The sequence below is a fragment of the Acartia tonsa genome, chromosome 14 (assembly GCF_053477335.1).
Source record: "Acartia tonsa isolate MP-2025a chromosome 14, ASM5347733v1, whole genome shotgun sequence".
In the NCBI taxonomy this organism is placed as follows: Eukaryota; Metazoa; Arthropoda; class Copepoda; order Calanoida; family Acartiidae; genus Acartia; species Acartia tonsa.
Genome location: NC_137273.1, coordinates 556,468 through 573,419, shown reverse-complemented (window position 1 = coordinate 573,419; position 16,952 = coordinate 556,468). Strand labels below are relative to the sequence as shown.

The 16,952-nt window shown below is 34.9% G+C and overlaps 1 protein-coding gene across 9 annotated transcripts; it reads left to right on the top strand.

Annotated features, from left to right (window-relative positions):
• Positions 1-6: 6 nt before the first annotated feature.
• Positions 7-16,477, top strand: LOC145305702 (uncharacterized). Of its 9 annotated transcripts, none has more exons than XM_080147438.1 (17): positions 7-69; positions 528-586; positions 2,125-2,396; positions 3,020-3,076; positions 4,049-4,131; positions 4,474-4,529; positions 4,892-5,038; positions 5,770-5,861; positions 6,279-6,433; positions 7,112-7,171; positions 7,930-7,999; positions 9,221-9,262; positions 9,814-9,922; positions 10,222-10,323; positions 11,098-11,153; positions 11,850-11,977; positions 15,460-16,477. In XM_080147438.1, exons 1-17 carry the CDS (start codon positions 29-31, stop codon positions 15,755-15,757), a joined length of 1,827 nt encoding a protein of 608 aa, XP_080003564.1. In that variant the 5' UTR covers positions 7-28; the 3' UTR covers positions 15,758-16,477. The 9 variants fall into 9 exon arrangements, with proteins under 9 accessions (XP_080003564.1, XP_080003563.1, XP_080003562.1 ...); XM_080147437.1 differs by lacking the exon at positions 11,098-11,153 and adding an exon at positions 10,867-10,922; XM_080147436.1 differs by lacking the exon at positions 11,098-11,153 and adding an exon at positions 10,684-10,739.
• Positions 16,478-16,952: the final 475 nt, after the last annotated feature.

Here is a 16,952-nt window from a genome sequence, read left to right as displayed (position 1 = left end):
ATTGTTAAGAAATTTTCAGACATAAGCAATGTTCCGACCACGTAACCCTGGGGCACCCCCCAATATGAGGTAAATAACATTTTTAGTAGCGTAGTAATTATATACTTAGGAAATGTCAGTATGTCTGTAGTTTAGAAAGATATGATAGTTAAATATCTTCCATTGAAGTTAAAATCGTCCTAACTGTTTCAAATTTTGCATGGGGAATCCTAAACGGCTAGCAAATTTTTCAAGCCAAAAATCTCTAAAAATAACGTAAGATTATATATCGTATAGTATATATTGTTTTCAAAAGCCAAAAATCATTTTTAAATTGACAAACAGACTTTCCAATAATAAAAGCGTTACTATGCTTTCTAAATTGTACACGCTGTTACAAAAATCATCATGCTAAGTTTGAAATATATATGACAATTCTAAGTTTCTAACATGTCTAAATTAACGATAAGATAAAGGTATCCGTTACGGACAAACCGACCGAAAGTCTTGGGTATAAAAAAAATGAACAACCATGTTTTTTCTTCTAGATTTACAAACTGGAACTATGGTACTACAATCCAACAGGGAAGGGGTGGTGGATATACAGGTAATGACTAAGATTAATAACTATTGGTGGAAAACTTTGGACACGTACTAGGTGATAGGAACCATCCTCATTGATTCCCTGTGATAGTAAACAAAATTACCCAGGGAAGGAAGGGGACATTAAACTGTTTATTACACTAATCCCCAAAGTTTTACAATATTCTTAACCATTTTGGGAATTTAAAATATTTATTACACTAGTCCTCAAAGGTTCACAGAAATCTTATTGGGGACTTTAAGCTGTATATTACACTAGTCCCCAAAGTTTTACAATATACTTATTCGTTGGCCAAACTATTTTGGGAACTTTAAACTGTTTATTACACTAGTCCCCAAAGTTTTTCAATATATTCTTATTCGTTGGCCTAACAATTTTGGGGACTTTAAACTGTTTATTATACTAGTCCCCTAAGTTTTACTATATTCTTATTTGTTGGCCTAACAATTTTGGGGACTTTAATCTGTTTATTATTACACTAGTCCCTAAAGTTTTATAATATTCTTATTCGTTGTCCAAACTATTTTGGGGACTTTAATCTGTTTATTACACTAGTCCCCAAAGTTTTTCAGTATATTCTTATTCGTTGGCCTAACAATTTTGGGGACTTTTAACTATTTATTACACTAGTCCCCAAAGGTTTACAAAAATGATAATCTTATTCGTTGGCCCAACAATTTTGGGGACTTTAATCTGTTTATTACACTAGTCCCCAAAGTTTTACAATATTCTTATTCATTGGCCTCAAAATTTCAGGGTGGGGGATGTACAGGTATTTACGTTCTCATAGATTTCTAGTGATAATAAACAAAATTACCCAGGGAAGAAAGGAGACATTAAACTTGTCCCCAAAGTTTTACGAAAATCTTATTCGTTGGCCTAACAATTTTGGGGACTGAGAAATATAAAAATTAAGAGAACTGAGATCATTTTTTCCCTAATTTTCTTCCCTCTTTGGTAAAAAAAACTAAAATAATATGTGGGTGGGGGGATAATATAAATAAAATAAAAAGTTTTGAAAATATTTTTCCATTTTGTTTTTCCCTTTCTTGCTGGAAATAACTAGGAGGGGGAAAAAATAAAAAAAGGGGGGAGGCGAAAGTGACACTTTTTGAAACCAAAACTAAAAGTCAACAAAGTAACTCAACTAAAAAAAGAGTTACAGGTCTGAGATTTTGCATGGCAGTTGCTTTATAGGGTTAAATATGGAACTGTGAAGAAACGGCGGCGCAACCGCCAAAAACCGCCGTTTCCCGCCGAATTTTTTTTTGCCTTTTCTCGGCGGTTTTCGGCGGTTGCGATGCCGTTTCTTCACAGTTCCATATTGTACCCCTATAAAGCAACTGCCATGCAAAATGTCAGACCTGTAACTCTTTTTTTAGTTGAGTTCCTTTAACTTTTAGTTTTAGTTTTAAAAAGTGTCACTTTCGCCCCCCCCCCCCCTTTGCAGCAGGGAAAAAAAATCAATCTTGTGCAGAATATACACAACTGCACTGGAAATATTTATTTTAAAACTAATATTGTTAATCTTTATTATTTAGAATTTCGGCAGCAGAGACCCTCCTACGGTGGTGGGGGCGGGGGAGACCAGCAGCAAGGCGGTCAACCTGGATTTTCTGGGGGGCGTGGCGGTGGTTTTAACAACAGGGGCGGTGGTCCACCAGGGGGTTTCAGGGGGCGGGGCGGGCCCCCGCGGGGCAGGGGCGGTCCTGGGGGATTTCAACAACGGGGGGGTGGTATGAGAGGTGGACATTTTGGGGGGCCAAGGGCGCCCCTCCCCCAACAAGACGAAATTATGCCAGATGATGTTAAGGTACATTAAATTTTTTTTCTACTTTTTTTTTCACTTTTCGATTTAATTTTGATTTTTATTGATTTTCTATAGGTGATAATCTAAAGAAATTCCTTATTTCAAGTACTTAAACTTTTAAGCAATTTTTGCGCTGCATAATTTTCATTTAAAAAAAGCTTTTCTATAATTAGAGTAGGTCTGTTCGTTCGTCTTGCTTGGTTTAAACTTTTCCACCATTAGTTTAAGAAATATTTTTGTTTTTTTTATATTTCCCACGGAGGGAGGGGAGATGACTATTTATTAAACTAATACCCAAAGTATTATAATGACTATTGATTGGTTTGCTCATTTAGTGTTCAAACATTTCAACCACTAATTTTAATCAACAAAAGGAAGTAATTTTTGTGCATCACCATTAGAGATGTACATCAATTTACCATCCATTGTCTTATCCCTTAAGATACCCCATTTTAAACACAACCTTAGGTACTTACTAATAAAAAAAAACTGGAATTCAGTTTTATATTATTTTTTTCAGGCCTCCATAGAAAAGAGTAAATGGTCGACTGACAAAACCCCAGGCGTAATTGTCAGGGTAAGGCTTTGCTTCTAACTTTTCCGCCAGCTAAAATACCTATTTTCAGGCCAGTCTAGAAACAAACAAGTGGGCGGCGGATAAGACCCCCGGAGTCATTGTCATGGTGAGAATGTTTAGATCATACAAATTATGTAAATATTATATAGAGTAGCTGCGCTACTTAGTTTCAGGAAGAGGCTACTTGGTGGATTTCTTTTCAATTTTATACTTTTTGGGTATGAAAGGGGACATTCCATGAAAGGTTTTAAAAGCGAAGCTTTTCTATAATTATGGTCAGTTTATCTGTCTGTCTGTCAGTTACGGTTAGTTTTTTTAATTAAATTTAGACATGTTAGAATTGTTCAATCGATTTCAAACTTTGCAGGAAGATTCCAATAACTGTTAGGTAGCAACTCTATGGTACAAGAAATATCGTACTTTCATTTAATACATGCTGATTTTTAACTTTTGTGGATGTTGTCATCCTTGTTAATTAAAGTGAAGCTTTTCTAAGTGTATTTCCTAATAGTGTAAGGGATACACTTACCAATTCGTTCTACAATGACACTTTTAATGGAATGTCTCCTTTAACATTTTTTTATGTGAATTTTAACATTTTCACTTAATACAGGTAAGGTCTTTTTTATTTTTTAAAAGTTATCTAATAGGATTTTTCCTATCTTAACATTTTTATGAATATGTAGTTTCGTTTTTATTTTTTTATATCATATGATTATTTTAAACCAGCTAGGTATTATGTCTGTCACAATACTAACTAATAGATCCTTTGATAACGATGGGTTAGAATATTAAGTTACATTAATCATTTACAGATAGGACTTCCAGTCAAATGTTAGGCATGGGGAGAAAAAGCTACCATGTTATATTAATTTTCAATTAGACGAGAGGGGGCCTCAATGGCATAGAGGAAATAACTAACCCCCCATATTTTCTTCTATTCTTTAAATCTATAGATAGAAACACAACTTATTTTATTTATGGAATACAATTAATAGATCATCAGTTCCAATTAAGATGTTAAAAAATATGTCTTTGCATTTTGAAAATTGGAAATTATTTAAATCTCGATGATTAGGCTGAAGACGGAACATTGACAAAAGTATCTGCTGAAAGTCATGATGAAAATGTAGACTTAGAAGCGGCTCCTGAACCAACTAGGTATGATTTCTTTTATTTATAAGTAATAGGATGTCTGTCTGTCTGTGTGATTTAGTTTTATCTGTAGCTATTACTCAATAAATTATTGTGTCTGTCTGTCTGTCCATCTGTCTCTCTGTCTGTCTGTATGTCTGTCCTTCTGTTATTTCAACAATATTGGACGTAATCGTCAGACAATTTTCCACTAATATTAAGATGAAAATCATAAAATTAATACCTCTTTTGCCAGCTCGTTACTTCGGCCCCTTGGGGCTAAAAAAACTGGAATTTATCATACATTTTTTTCTTTTCTATCCGCGGAAAGCTGTCTAAAATAAGATAAATAACTATTCTAATTGTTAGGTTTGACAAGTCAGTGCAGAGTATATTGAACGGCAGAAACGCAGCTATGTATGTAGGTAAGCTATATTAATATATGTGTGTGTGTGTTTGTGTGTGTGTGTGTATGTGTGTGTATGTTTGTATGTGTGTGTGTGTATGTGTATATGTGTGTGTGTATGTTTGTGTGTGTGTGTGTGTATATACAGAGTTTATTAAACGACAGGAACGCAGCTATTTGTGTGAAAGATAAAGAGCCAAAACTGAGTGGCTGTTTAAATATGGGTATGACACATATCTGAGAGTTATCACGCCCTTAAACCCATCCTTTCCCCTCCTACTGGATTATAATAAGTAATAATCATGTTAGGAACAGATTCCCCTGTCACGATGTCATTGTACACATATATTTTATATCCAATTTATTATCATTGCATTTTAGCAATCGAGTGCAAGAAGCGCCAATGGGAGCTTGAGTTCGAGTGTCTGGAGGCTGACGGTCCCGTCCACAACCGGGTGTACAGCTACTCCCTGACTGTAGGGCCTCCTGGCAGCGATGATGTCCTTGTGTCCGCTGGCATTGCTAAAGGTTTGTCCTTGTTTTGCAGGGAACATTTGGGCTGTTTATTACACTAGTCCCCAAAGTTTTATAATAACGGTTTCTTATTCGTTGGGTTAAAAACCTTGAGGGCTTTTATTGAATATTGATTGGTTGGTACATTAAACCAACTTTTCAACCACTAATTGTAATCTATAGAATGGGTAATTTTGTGTATCATTGAGGATATACTGTACATCAATTTATCAACTACTGTCTTATCCCTTTAGATCCCTGCTTGTTGTGAGTAGCGGCGTTATCCTACAGAATCGATATATAATATTACTTGGACGTTGCACCAGATTTTTATGTACTCCAATAAAGGAATGCTTGCAGCTGGCTAAAATAATGATACCCCATATCTAACCCCTTTCCCACATTATTATTAATTGCATTAAAATAAGATAGCCTAAACTATCCCAAGTTGTGGCGTTTCCAGGGTTTCACCAGGGGAGTTTAAAACCTCTTGGGGATATAAAAAGGGGAAGTCCGTTTTTCCATCTTGCCTTAGGAGGGTATAGACACCCCTCTTTTGTAAGTTTATGATACCAAGACTAAATTTAAGATATAATAGCCTAAAACCATCTAGGGACCTACAATGCTGAAGTCAATGGCTTAGTGTTTATCGAGATCTTAACGAACAAACAACCAAAAAGCCTTATTACTTTTTTAAAGAAAAATCTACCAAATTCTTTTTAAAAAATCAACGAATTATATTTTAGGAAAACGAGAGGCTAAACGACGTTGTTGCGACGCTATGGTGCTGAAGATGTCAGATTTGCCCCCCGCCCCTCCGCTACATGTTCAAATGCAGGTAAAAATAGTGTTTTCCCCTTAAACTGACTTGTTGGGCACGGAACCCCCCTAATTAATGGCCACTAAACTTGATCTATAACTCACTCTGCCCGTTTGTCCATCTATCATTTTTTCTGCTTCGCTGCTTATGAATGTTTGATCCTTGTTTAGATAAATTGATTTATTATTACTTGGATCTTACACAAGAATATCATGTACCCTAATAAAATTAATCTTGTAACTGTCTAAAATAACTATCCTCCCATTTCTCCCTCTCCTTTTGGATGAACGAACAATAAATGATGTCCATGTAAGAAACCTAAACATAGGACATTTTTTTCTCCTGTGAAATCCATTGCTTTGGCATTATCTCTGGACAGTAAGGGAGGGGACATTGGGCTGTAAATTACACTGGTACCCAAACTTTTTATTGTAGATGCGCGGCATGCAGGTGACCCCGGGGTTCAGACCCCGCCTCCCACCCCCCGAGTCGGAGGATACAATATTCAAGAAGTACGACAAGACAGCGTACGGAGACGACCATCCAAATAAGAATCATCCAGTCTTTCAGCTATGCAGCAAAGCTAAAAGGTAGTGTATATAATTTTGTGAATCATCATTGGAGATGTACATCAATTTATCGGCCATTGTCTTATCCCTTTAGATCCCTGTAGTGTGCTCGCTGGGATATTTCTTATATAAAAGTAACAGGATATCTGTCTGTATGTCTGTACCGTAGGATCTCGCTAACCTCTGAAACGATATGGTTCTCCTTTACAGTGTATCTTCTCAAAGGAAGGTCTTTGGAAGGTTTATAGCTTATCCTGCCTTTCAGCTAGGCAGCAAAGCTAAAAGGTAGTGTAACCACTGGACCGATATGATTCTCCTTAACAGTGAAGCTTAATAAAGGTCTTGAAAATTAATCATCCTTAGATAAAAGTAACAGGATCTCTGTCTGTGTGTCTACTGAAAGAATCCGCTGACCGCTGAATCTATGTTTAGATTGAAAAGTTTGGACTCTGTTAGTTTTGAACAAACTATTATTCACTTGCGGCTGCGCCCCTTTTAGTGTAATAAGGAGACAGAAAAATAGCCTAAAATCTAAAAATAAAATTGCATAAAACCATCCCAGGACCTATGTGAAGCTTTCCTTAAAAGGAGAATTCAATCAGTTCAGTAGTTTATAAAATCTTAAGCTTTAGACAAAATAAACTTTCTTCTTTATAGGATATCCTTATCAATTTATAATTTACAGTTATATGATTTCAGGTTACATTGGCCCCCACCTCAGTTTGAGCTGGTTACAGAGAAAATTGTGGATACTATCAGGTGGGTTCAATAAAGGGGGAGGTTGTGCTAAAATTCCGTAGAGGTGTGACTTTTAAGGCCTACAAAACAGTAGTAGAACGATAAAATTTATGTTTACTTAAAAAAAAAGATTTCTATAGTTCTTAAAGAACTATGTGTAAAGTATCGTGAAAAGTATCGTTGTAATACTGTTTTTCAGCCTTAAAAATCACATCCTTACGGAATTTTAGCACAACTTACCTTCTCCTTTTTGGCGCGCTTATCCTATTAATTAGATTTTTGGAATACTGATTCCTATTTCAACAAGGTATAATGTTATATGCAAATTATCTCTATAATCAAGTCCTAAAAATATGTAAGTATGTCCTTAAACAGTATCCTATTTTTTGCAACAGATTTAATTACAATTTTGTTTAGACTTGGCCTAACGTTTCAGAGCTTCGCTTTTTTAAATGTTGACATCCATGTTTTCTATAGGTTCTGTGTGTAATGTACACAAAAGGATAGAAATTATTTTCCAGTATGGCTTTCAAACTGATTAATACTCGCTAGATTAGAGCTGGTTTCCAGCCATACTGAAAAATAATGTATAGCATCGTATTTTAGACAATTTTTCGTAAATATAAATAATGAAAATCATAAAATTAATACCAGTTTTATTAGCCCGGGCCTTCGTGTTTTAATCTTTTAATTTTTCATTTTAATATTCGCGGAAAGCTGTCTATAGTATGATGCGATAAATAACTATTTTCATTACTAAAACTTTATTTTTATTTTAGAAATAAGCACGGAAAGAGTAATACTATGTTGTACACCTATAAAGTCACAGTTTGGCCTGGCGTTGGTCAGGTAACAGTTTTATAATTTTAATCCGGTTAATATCCGCTGGATTTGAACCGGTTTTGTGAAGTGTGTAGCTTCGAATCCAGTGAATATCCGCTGGATTAGGACCGGAAAGAGTAATACTATGTTGTACACCTATAAAGTCACAGTTTGGCCTGGCGTTGGTCAGGTAACTGTTTTATAATTCCAATCCGGTTAATATCCGCTGGATTAGAACCGGTTTTGTGAAACGTGTAGCTTCGAATCCAGTGAATATCCGCTGGATTAGGACCGGAAAGAGTAATACTATGTTATACACCTATAAAGTCACAGTTTGGCCTGGAGTTGGACAGGTAACAGTTTTGTAATTCCAATCCGGTTAATATGCGCTGGATTAGAACCGGTTTTGTGATGTTCATGGCTTAGAATCCGGTTTATATCCGCAGGATTAGAACCGGAAAGAGTAATATTATGTTGTACACCTATAAAGTCACAGTTTGGCCTGGAGTTGGTCAGGTAACCGTTTTATAATTCCAATCCGGTTAATATCCGCTGGATTAGAACCGGTTTTGTAAAGTGTATGGCTCTGAATCCGGTTGCTATCCGCTGGATTAGGACCGGAAAGAGTAACACTATGTTGTACACCTATAAAGTTACAGTTTGGCCTGGCGTTGGTCAGGTAATAGTTTTATAATTACAATCCGGTTAATATCCGCTGGATTAGAACCGGTTTTGTTGAAGTGTATGGCTCTAAATCCGGTTAATATCCGCTGGATTAGGACCGGAAAGAGTAATACTATGTTGTACACCTATAAAGTCACAGTTTGGCCTGGAGTTGGTCAGGTAATAGTTTTATAATTCCAATCCGGTTAATATCCGCTGGATTAGGACCGGTTTTGTGATGTTTATTGCTTAGAATCAGGTTAATATCCGCTGGATTAGAACCAGAAAGAGCAATACTATGTTGTACTAAAGTCACAGTTTGGCCTGGCGTTGGTCAGTTTACAATTTTATAATTAGAATCCGGTTAATATCCGATGGATTAGAACCTGTTTTAAGGTTATTGTTCATTAATATATCCGCGGAAAGCTGTCTATAATACGATGCGATAGATAACTATTATACCGGTTCTCAGTCATACTGAAAAATTCTTAATCTTATCGTGTAATGGACAATTTTTTTATGAATAATAAAATAAAAATGATGAAATTGTCCTATTGAACTATCTAATGTATATTTTTTTTACAGGTCGAACCAAAAGTTTTCTTCGGTTCCGGACCAACTAAAAAGGTAAGTCAGTTTTACTTCATTTTTAACTTTAGTCAAAAGTTTATTCCTCTCCCCTCCTCCTCAATGATAAGGAATCTTATCCCATAATAAAATATAAAATAACATTTGCCTAGGATTGGAATTTGAATTTTTTTATGGCGTTTTAGATCCTACTAGTTTAGTATGAACCAGTTTGATAAATAAGGCGATTTCTCTTGGGAGAGTGGTTGTAGCCTCCCCAAAAATAGTAAAATTTCTCTAGTCCTATATAAAAGCTTCTTTTCAAATGAGAATCATATCGGTTCAGCTACAGACAAACATCCTGTTACTTTTATGATTATTTAGCAGGATGCGAAATTTGCATGCGGCACAATTGCCTGGGCAGCTATCCAGAATCCCGGCGCGGTTAAGCAGCAGCTGGGAGTTTTTCGGCTGCTGTTAGTTCACAAATCTTCGTTATACCCCCATTAAAGCAACTGCCATGCCAAACTTTAGAGTTCTACTCATATTTTAAAGTCTTAAAACACTCACCTCTATGGAAAATACGCGAAAAAATAACGCCCTTTTTTTAGGATGCTAAATTTGCTTGCGGCACAATTGCCTGGGCGGCTATCCAGAATCCCAGCGCGGTTAAGCAGCAGCTGGGAGCTGACGGCAGCCTTCCACAACCCGAAGCTGGAGGTAAAGTATACAGTGGTATCAACCATTTTTTATTTGAAGTGGGGGCTCCTTCAAAACTTAAAATTTCTCTATTTTTAAGGAAAGGGACAAAATTGTTTATTTTTAAGCAGGAAGGAAGTGGACATTGGACTGTAAAACCCAATTTTTTATTTTTAATAAAACGTTATCTTATTATCTTATAAAATAGAATAATATATGCAAAGCTAATTAAACGGCAACCTAGATTTTTCCACACGAGAAATTCTCCCGCCAAAAGGATTAGCACAATCTTATTTGGGGTTGTATTGTTTTAGTTTCAGGCGAGGATGCGGCCCAGCTGGCGGTCAAAATGGCGGCCGAGGTCACGGGGCCGAAAATCAAGTCGGCCCAACACATCACAGAGGACAAGTGGTTGCAACAGGAATGGATATAATAAATTTATGTGGTTGGATATTGCACAGATTCTCGCAGGGAGGGAGGGGACAATTGGTTGTTTATTACACTAGTCCCCAAAGTTATCCTTTTCGTTTTCTCAAACGTTTCAACCACTATTTGTAATCTACAGAAGGTACCATTTTGTTTATCATCATTGGGGATATACAATCAATTTATCGGCCATTGTCTTATCCCTTTAGATCCCTGAAATTCTTGCCTACTCTTATAAATGATTCTTTCAGATGGCTAATATTAAGAACCCCCTCGCTTATTCTAACAAACTATATGGACAACAAATATTTCATAGTCACAATATCCTTACATTCATATATCCATTGTAAAACAGGTGGCTAAACACGCGGAGAGAAGCATAGATCTCAAGGCAGAGGTCGAACAGCTGAAGGTAATTTGTGTGTGTGTGTGTGTGGGTGTGTATGTGTGTGTGTGGGTGTGTATGTGTGTGTGTGTGGGTGTGTATGTGTGTGTGTGTGTGGTTGGGTGTGTGTGTGTGTGTGTATAAGTGGAATAGGTTGCTAAACACGCGGAGAGAAGCATAGATCTCAAAGCAGAGGTCGAACAACTGAAGGTAAATTATGTGTGTGTGTGTGTGTGTGTGTGTATGTATGTGTATGAGTGGGTGTATAGGCAGAGTTGGAACAGCTAAAGGTAATTTGTGTGTGCGTGTGTGTGTGGGTGTGTGTGTGTGGGTGGGTGTGGGTGGGTGGGTGTGTGTCTGTGTGTATAGATAGAGGTGGAACAGGTGGCTAAACACGCGGAGAGAAGCATTGATCTCAAGGCAGAGGTCGAACAACTGAAGGTAATTTATGTGTGTGTGTGTGGGTGGTTGGGTGTGTGTGTGTGTGACACTGTGTGTGTGTGTTTGTGGGCAGAGGTGGAACAGTTAATGGTAATTTGTGTGTGTCTGTGTGTGTTTAAAGGTTAAACAGGTGGCTAAACACGCGGAGAGAAGCATTGATCTCAAGGCAGAGGTCGAACAACTGAAGGTAATTTATGTGTGTGTGTGTGGGTGGGTGTGTGTATGTCTGTGGTTGAACAGCTAAAGGAAAGATATAAACAGCGCATTACTGATCAATAAAGAACAGTAAACCAACCTTTTTAGTACTATGATAGCGAAGCTACTCTAGTTCTGGTCAAATCTGTTTGCCCATCAGTCATTTGCCAGTCCGTAACGCCATTGTGAAGATACCAAAGAGTGTCCAGTATACAATTGTTAATTATTTTTTTTATCCATTTTTTAAGCACTTTTATAGAATTAGGGTCGTTCTATCCATAAGTCTGTCAGAACTTGACGGATAGCTCTTAATGTTAATTTGGGTATGATAGAATTGTCCTATCAATTTCAATCTTAGCATGATGATTCTTTAAGAGGTAGGTACAATTTATTTCTTTTTTGACAACAATTTTTTGTAGGTTAAAATTATTCTATTCATCTGATTTATGGAATAATGATTCCTATGACAACAAGGTGTAATATTATATTATCTTGATTTAGGCGGAGAAAGCGAAAAAGCTGGAAGAAGAGGAGAAAAAGAGAGAGGAGGAGAGAGAGAGAAGGAAAAAGGAGAGAGAGGAGAGATGGGCAAAGGAGAAGGACAGGTCCAGATCTAGGTCCAGAGACAGGTACCCAAAGTTTTATAATAGTCCCCAATATTTTATTATTCGTTGGCTTAACAACTTTGGGGAATTATATTGAATTTTGATTGTTTGGTTCATTAAGTCGAGTGCCCTTAGGTTTGAACCACTAATTTTAATCTATAGAAGGGATAATTTTCTGTTGATTGGGGATGTACATCAATTTATTATCCATTGTCTTATCCCTTTAGATCCCTTCCTTCTCTATAAACTAGGATATAGAAAAATCTGTGGTTATCGTGATCTTAATGGACAAACCAAAAATTCTTTAAATAATTGAAAATTTAGAGGGGGTGTTTAAAAAGATTTAACAGGCCATCCCCCCTTTCCTTAAAAAAAAGAAATTTTTAAATTCACCAATCCAGATTACCCCTCTCCCTAAAATAAAAAGCTTGGATGTGCTTTATTAAGGTGTCATACTTTTAACAGCAATTAGGTAAAAAACCTTAAGACATGTCTTTATGTCCTATGGTTTTTTTCTCGCGACGGAGATATCAGACGGATAGTTAAAATTAAAAATCAGGATTATAAAACATAATTGATAAGCTAAAGTTAAAGTTTTTTTTGTTTAATTACCTTCTTTTAATAAGATGCTTTGCCGTAAAGGTCTAGCAAGCACAGAAATGTAAAAAGTCTAAAATGTTGAATTAAAAATTACATTGTTTTGAAAATATAAATAAATCATCCTAAAGTAAGATTTATGTGGATTTTAAAGATGTAAAAGTAAGGGAGGGGTATAGTTTGTATACATGGAGTAAGAAATATAAAGAATAATAGATTAAAACAAGTCAATATTACAGACAACGTCAAACAGTTAGGTCGACTTGTATAATATTATATTTATAGTTTATTAAAATTTATAAATTATACAGGATAAATAGTTAGAAAATAGCATTAACTTATAAGGATACATAAGTTAATTACAAAATGTTAATAGTATAAAATCTAATATTATTAACATGCCTTAAGGATGTAAAAATGTTTTAATATTCAAAAGAGATAAACTTAATCTTAAACAGATAATTAAATATATTTTAGACAATATATTTTAAAAACTAAAAGGCAATAATAATGTTTTAGCTTTTTAAAAAGGGGTTTAAATGATATACATATAATAACAAGGATGGCACCATCCATAAAAGTGAATCTCTCAAATCAGAAAGTGTCAAAACTTAATAAGCAGAACATTAATTGAAAGGTATAAACTTATTTCTATATGAAATTGTTGCAAAACTGAATAAATACAGGATTCAGTATAAGGACATGCTTTTTTAGGACTTGATTATAGAATATGCCTCTCTTATAACATTGTACTTTGTTGTCCTAAGAATCAGTAATAAAAAAATCAGATGAAAAAGTTAATTATATCACAGAAAAAATAATTTAGTTGCTACGCTTTCTAAGTCTTACCTAACTTCTACCATGTCAAGTTTAACATCGATTGGACTATTCTAAGATTCCTAAATTAACAGACAGACGGAAGGACGGACGGACCGACCTATATTATAGAAAATCTTCGCTCATAAAAATACCAGTAGGGGTAAAGGAATAATGTATGTCATAAAGCTCAAATGCAAATAAAGGATTTGCTAATTAAAATTATTCCTTTTAATCTGTTGCGAATTTTTGTAAGTCGGGCTACAATTTTTTTTCTCAGTAAAATCCAGAAAACTTTTAAAGAAAAACAAGAATGACAACATCCATAAAAGCGAAGACCAACAAACTAGAAAAAAAATAATATTGCCATCTTAATGTAGACATGATTATAGAGATACTTCACTCATTGCATGGTGTCAAATTGTCCCAGGAATCACCATTTAAAAATTCATATTTGTTTTAAAGCCAAATTACAAAAAAAGTTTACCTTAAGAAATTAAACTGTTTTCAGAATATTTTGAAATTGGTAGGACGATTCTAATATGCCTAAATTAACGATCAGAGCTAACCTTTACGGACGGACCACCTCAATAAAAAAGCTTCGCTTAAAAAAAATGTAAATCTTATTTGAACCGGAGAGTTGAAATTGATAGCTTCAAAAACACTTTAAATCATTTGATTTTTAACTTTCCTTAAACTAAATTATTTTATAACAACATTTGTAGGTAATATGAACTTAAAATAAATATAAAGGTGCTTTTACACAAAGTGACTGTTGAGCACGTTTAATCCTCCGGCCCCTTAATTTGAAATAGATTGAAAGTAAGGCGGGGGACGTATTTTTCCTATACCTAACACATGCAGAGGGGGGGAGGGTCGAAATAATCGGGGCCCTTACCATGCGGGGCTTTCTTGCACTAAATATAACCTAACCCCCCACCCCATGATTTTAAAATTATTATAAAGGTGGGAGGGGGTGGAGTACTCAACACGGTACTTTGTTGGAAAATGAAACCTAAAAAGTTACCAATCGGTTACTGCTAGTTTCTGTCATACAAGACGACGTTTTCTGCTTCAGGAAATATTTTACAAAAATGAAAATAAAAATTAAATCTATTTGTGTATAACAAATCATTAAATTAGTTTATTCATAAATTCTAAGATTACTTGTGATTTCATCTTTGCTTTTTTGACCGTCGTGTTTTGTTTGAGTCTAAATTTAATTCAAATCCAGTCATTGCTAAATTTGGTTTTATGGTTATATTTATAGCATCGTATTACAGATAGCTTTCCTCAAATAGTAAAATTTAAAATTAATAGCTTGCTTCCATTTTTATTTTATTCGTAAAAAATGTCTGTAATACGATACACTACAAGGTTTTTTTTTATAATGCATGGCCTTGGGACCGGTTCTAATTTAGCGGAAATAATCGGTTTCGAAGCCATACTGGAAAAAAGCTTGATTGATTATTGAGTAACAGTAATTAAATAAAAATTTCATAAGACTAAAAATGCACAAAGGGAGAGGTCATTTTCTAGTAAATCCCGTAAAGGTGTGTGTTATAAGGCCTAAAAATAGTAGTAGAACGATAAGGTGCTCTATATATTTGTATTTCCTATTGAATAGAACAATAGGGAAGAAATTTTTTTTTTTTTTTTTTGATAACCGTACCTGGAATATCTGAAATTTCTATCAAACGCTTTGTTTGGCTCAAACTGACACAAATAAAAAAAAATATAATTATAATAAATCAACCTGTAAAGAATGACTTCTTCCTTTGTTTAATGGTATAGATTGTTCTTAACCTTTACCTTGTACCTATAGAAAACATTATTATTATAATTATATTTTTTTTAATTTTTGTCAGTTTGAGCCAAACAAAGCGTTTGATAGAAATTTCGTATTTTTTTTAGATAATCCAGGTACGGTTATCAAAAAAAAAAAAAAAATTTCCCTATTGTTCTATTCAATAGGGAATACATATATCTAGAGCACCTTATCGTTCTACTACTATTTTTAGGCCTTATAACACACACCTTTACGGGATTTACTAGAAAATGACCTCTCCCTTAATTATCTCTTATACTATCAGGAAGAGAAAGACAGACCGATACTCGCGTGATCGGTCACGCGAACGGTCAAGCAGGCACCGACGGTCACGTAGCCGTGAGATGAAGAAGGAGCGTCGCAGTCGGTCACGCTCGTCTAAGAAGGAGAGGCGGTCCCGGTCACGGTCAGTCAAAAAAGAGAGGCGTAGCCGATCACGCTCGGCCAAGAAAGAAAGGCGCAGCCGATCACGATCGGTCAAGAAAGAGAGGCGGTCACCGTCGAGATCGGTCAAGCGGGAAAAGCGGTCAAGGTCCCGCGATCGTAGGAGATCAAGATCTTAACGAGCAGCAGAAAATGTAAAAATGTATAAAAATGATCATTTGAGTGAATGTGGATAAAAGTGAATTTCTGAAGTTTTTTGTTTATGGAAAATATTATTGATTAAGATATTAATAGGTAACACAGAATTAATAAAGATTTTCACTTTACTTTTAAGCTGAAATTAGGGAGGGAGGGGACATTGGTAAAAAACTGGTACACTAAGTTTATACATATGCTCTTTCATTTTGTATTAAATCTTGATTGGTTGTTTAAAACAATTTTTTTCATATAAAGGGTGATTTTGTTTTTCATCATTGGGGATGTACATCAATTTATCGTCCATTGTCTTATCTCTTAGATCATCTTTAATTATGATTGCTGAAATCTCTATGAAAAATCTTTACTTTATTCTGTTTACCTAATTGTTAATCATGATACCTATCAATTCTTAATATTCAGTTTTCAAATGAATTTATTTTCTTATAAACAGCTTTACCTACTTATGTTTAAAACCTACTTATTCATGCTTTTTCCTACTTTAATTTTCGTTTTATTAAAATATATAATATAAACAAAATCATTAAAATGCTTAAAATCTGCCTTTTTTGTTAATATTATAATTTACATTCTGTTGTATAAAAAAGAAACATGTAAAAATGTGTAATTTGTCAAAAAATAAAAACTGTTCCATGCTTTTTGTTACTGAACTTTTGTGGATTTTTGGAATATATGGAACAAAATTTATATGAAAAATATCATTCTATAAAAATGATTTTTTTAAAACATTAAGTTTTGCACCTAGAAATTCTAATTTGCCTCCAAAATTACCATTAGTCAAAATCAATGTTTTTTTTATTTTCAATTATTAGAAGGAATTCTAATTTTCTATCTAAAAGGTTGAGGTTAAATAGCGTAACTATACCTGTAGAAACTCAACTGACTCCAGAAGGTGAGGACTGCTAGATAGCCGACTGAGGCGCCGGATAACAGACCAACCAGAAGATGAGGGAGATGGATAGAATGTAAACAGTAATTATAAATATGCAAGAAGACCTGCGGGGAGCAATAGCATAGTAATAGTCTGAAAGTAAGGAGAGATCAATTGCCAACTATTCGGCTCTATAAATGATGTGAATGCATACATACATATAATGTAATCACATAGATTAATGATTGATCTTCTCTTCTTTCAGCAGATTAATGACATCAAGGATC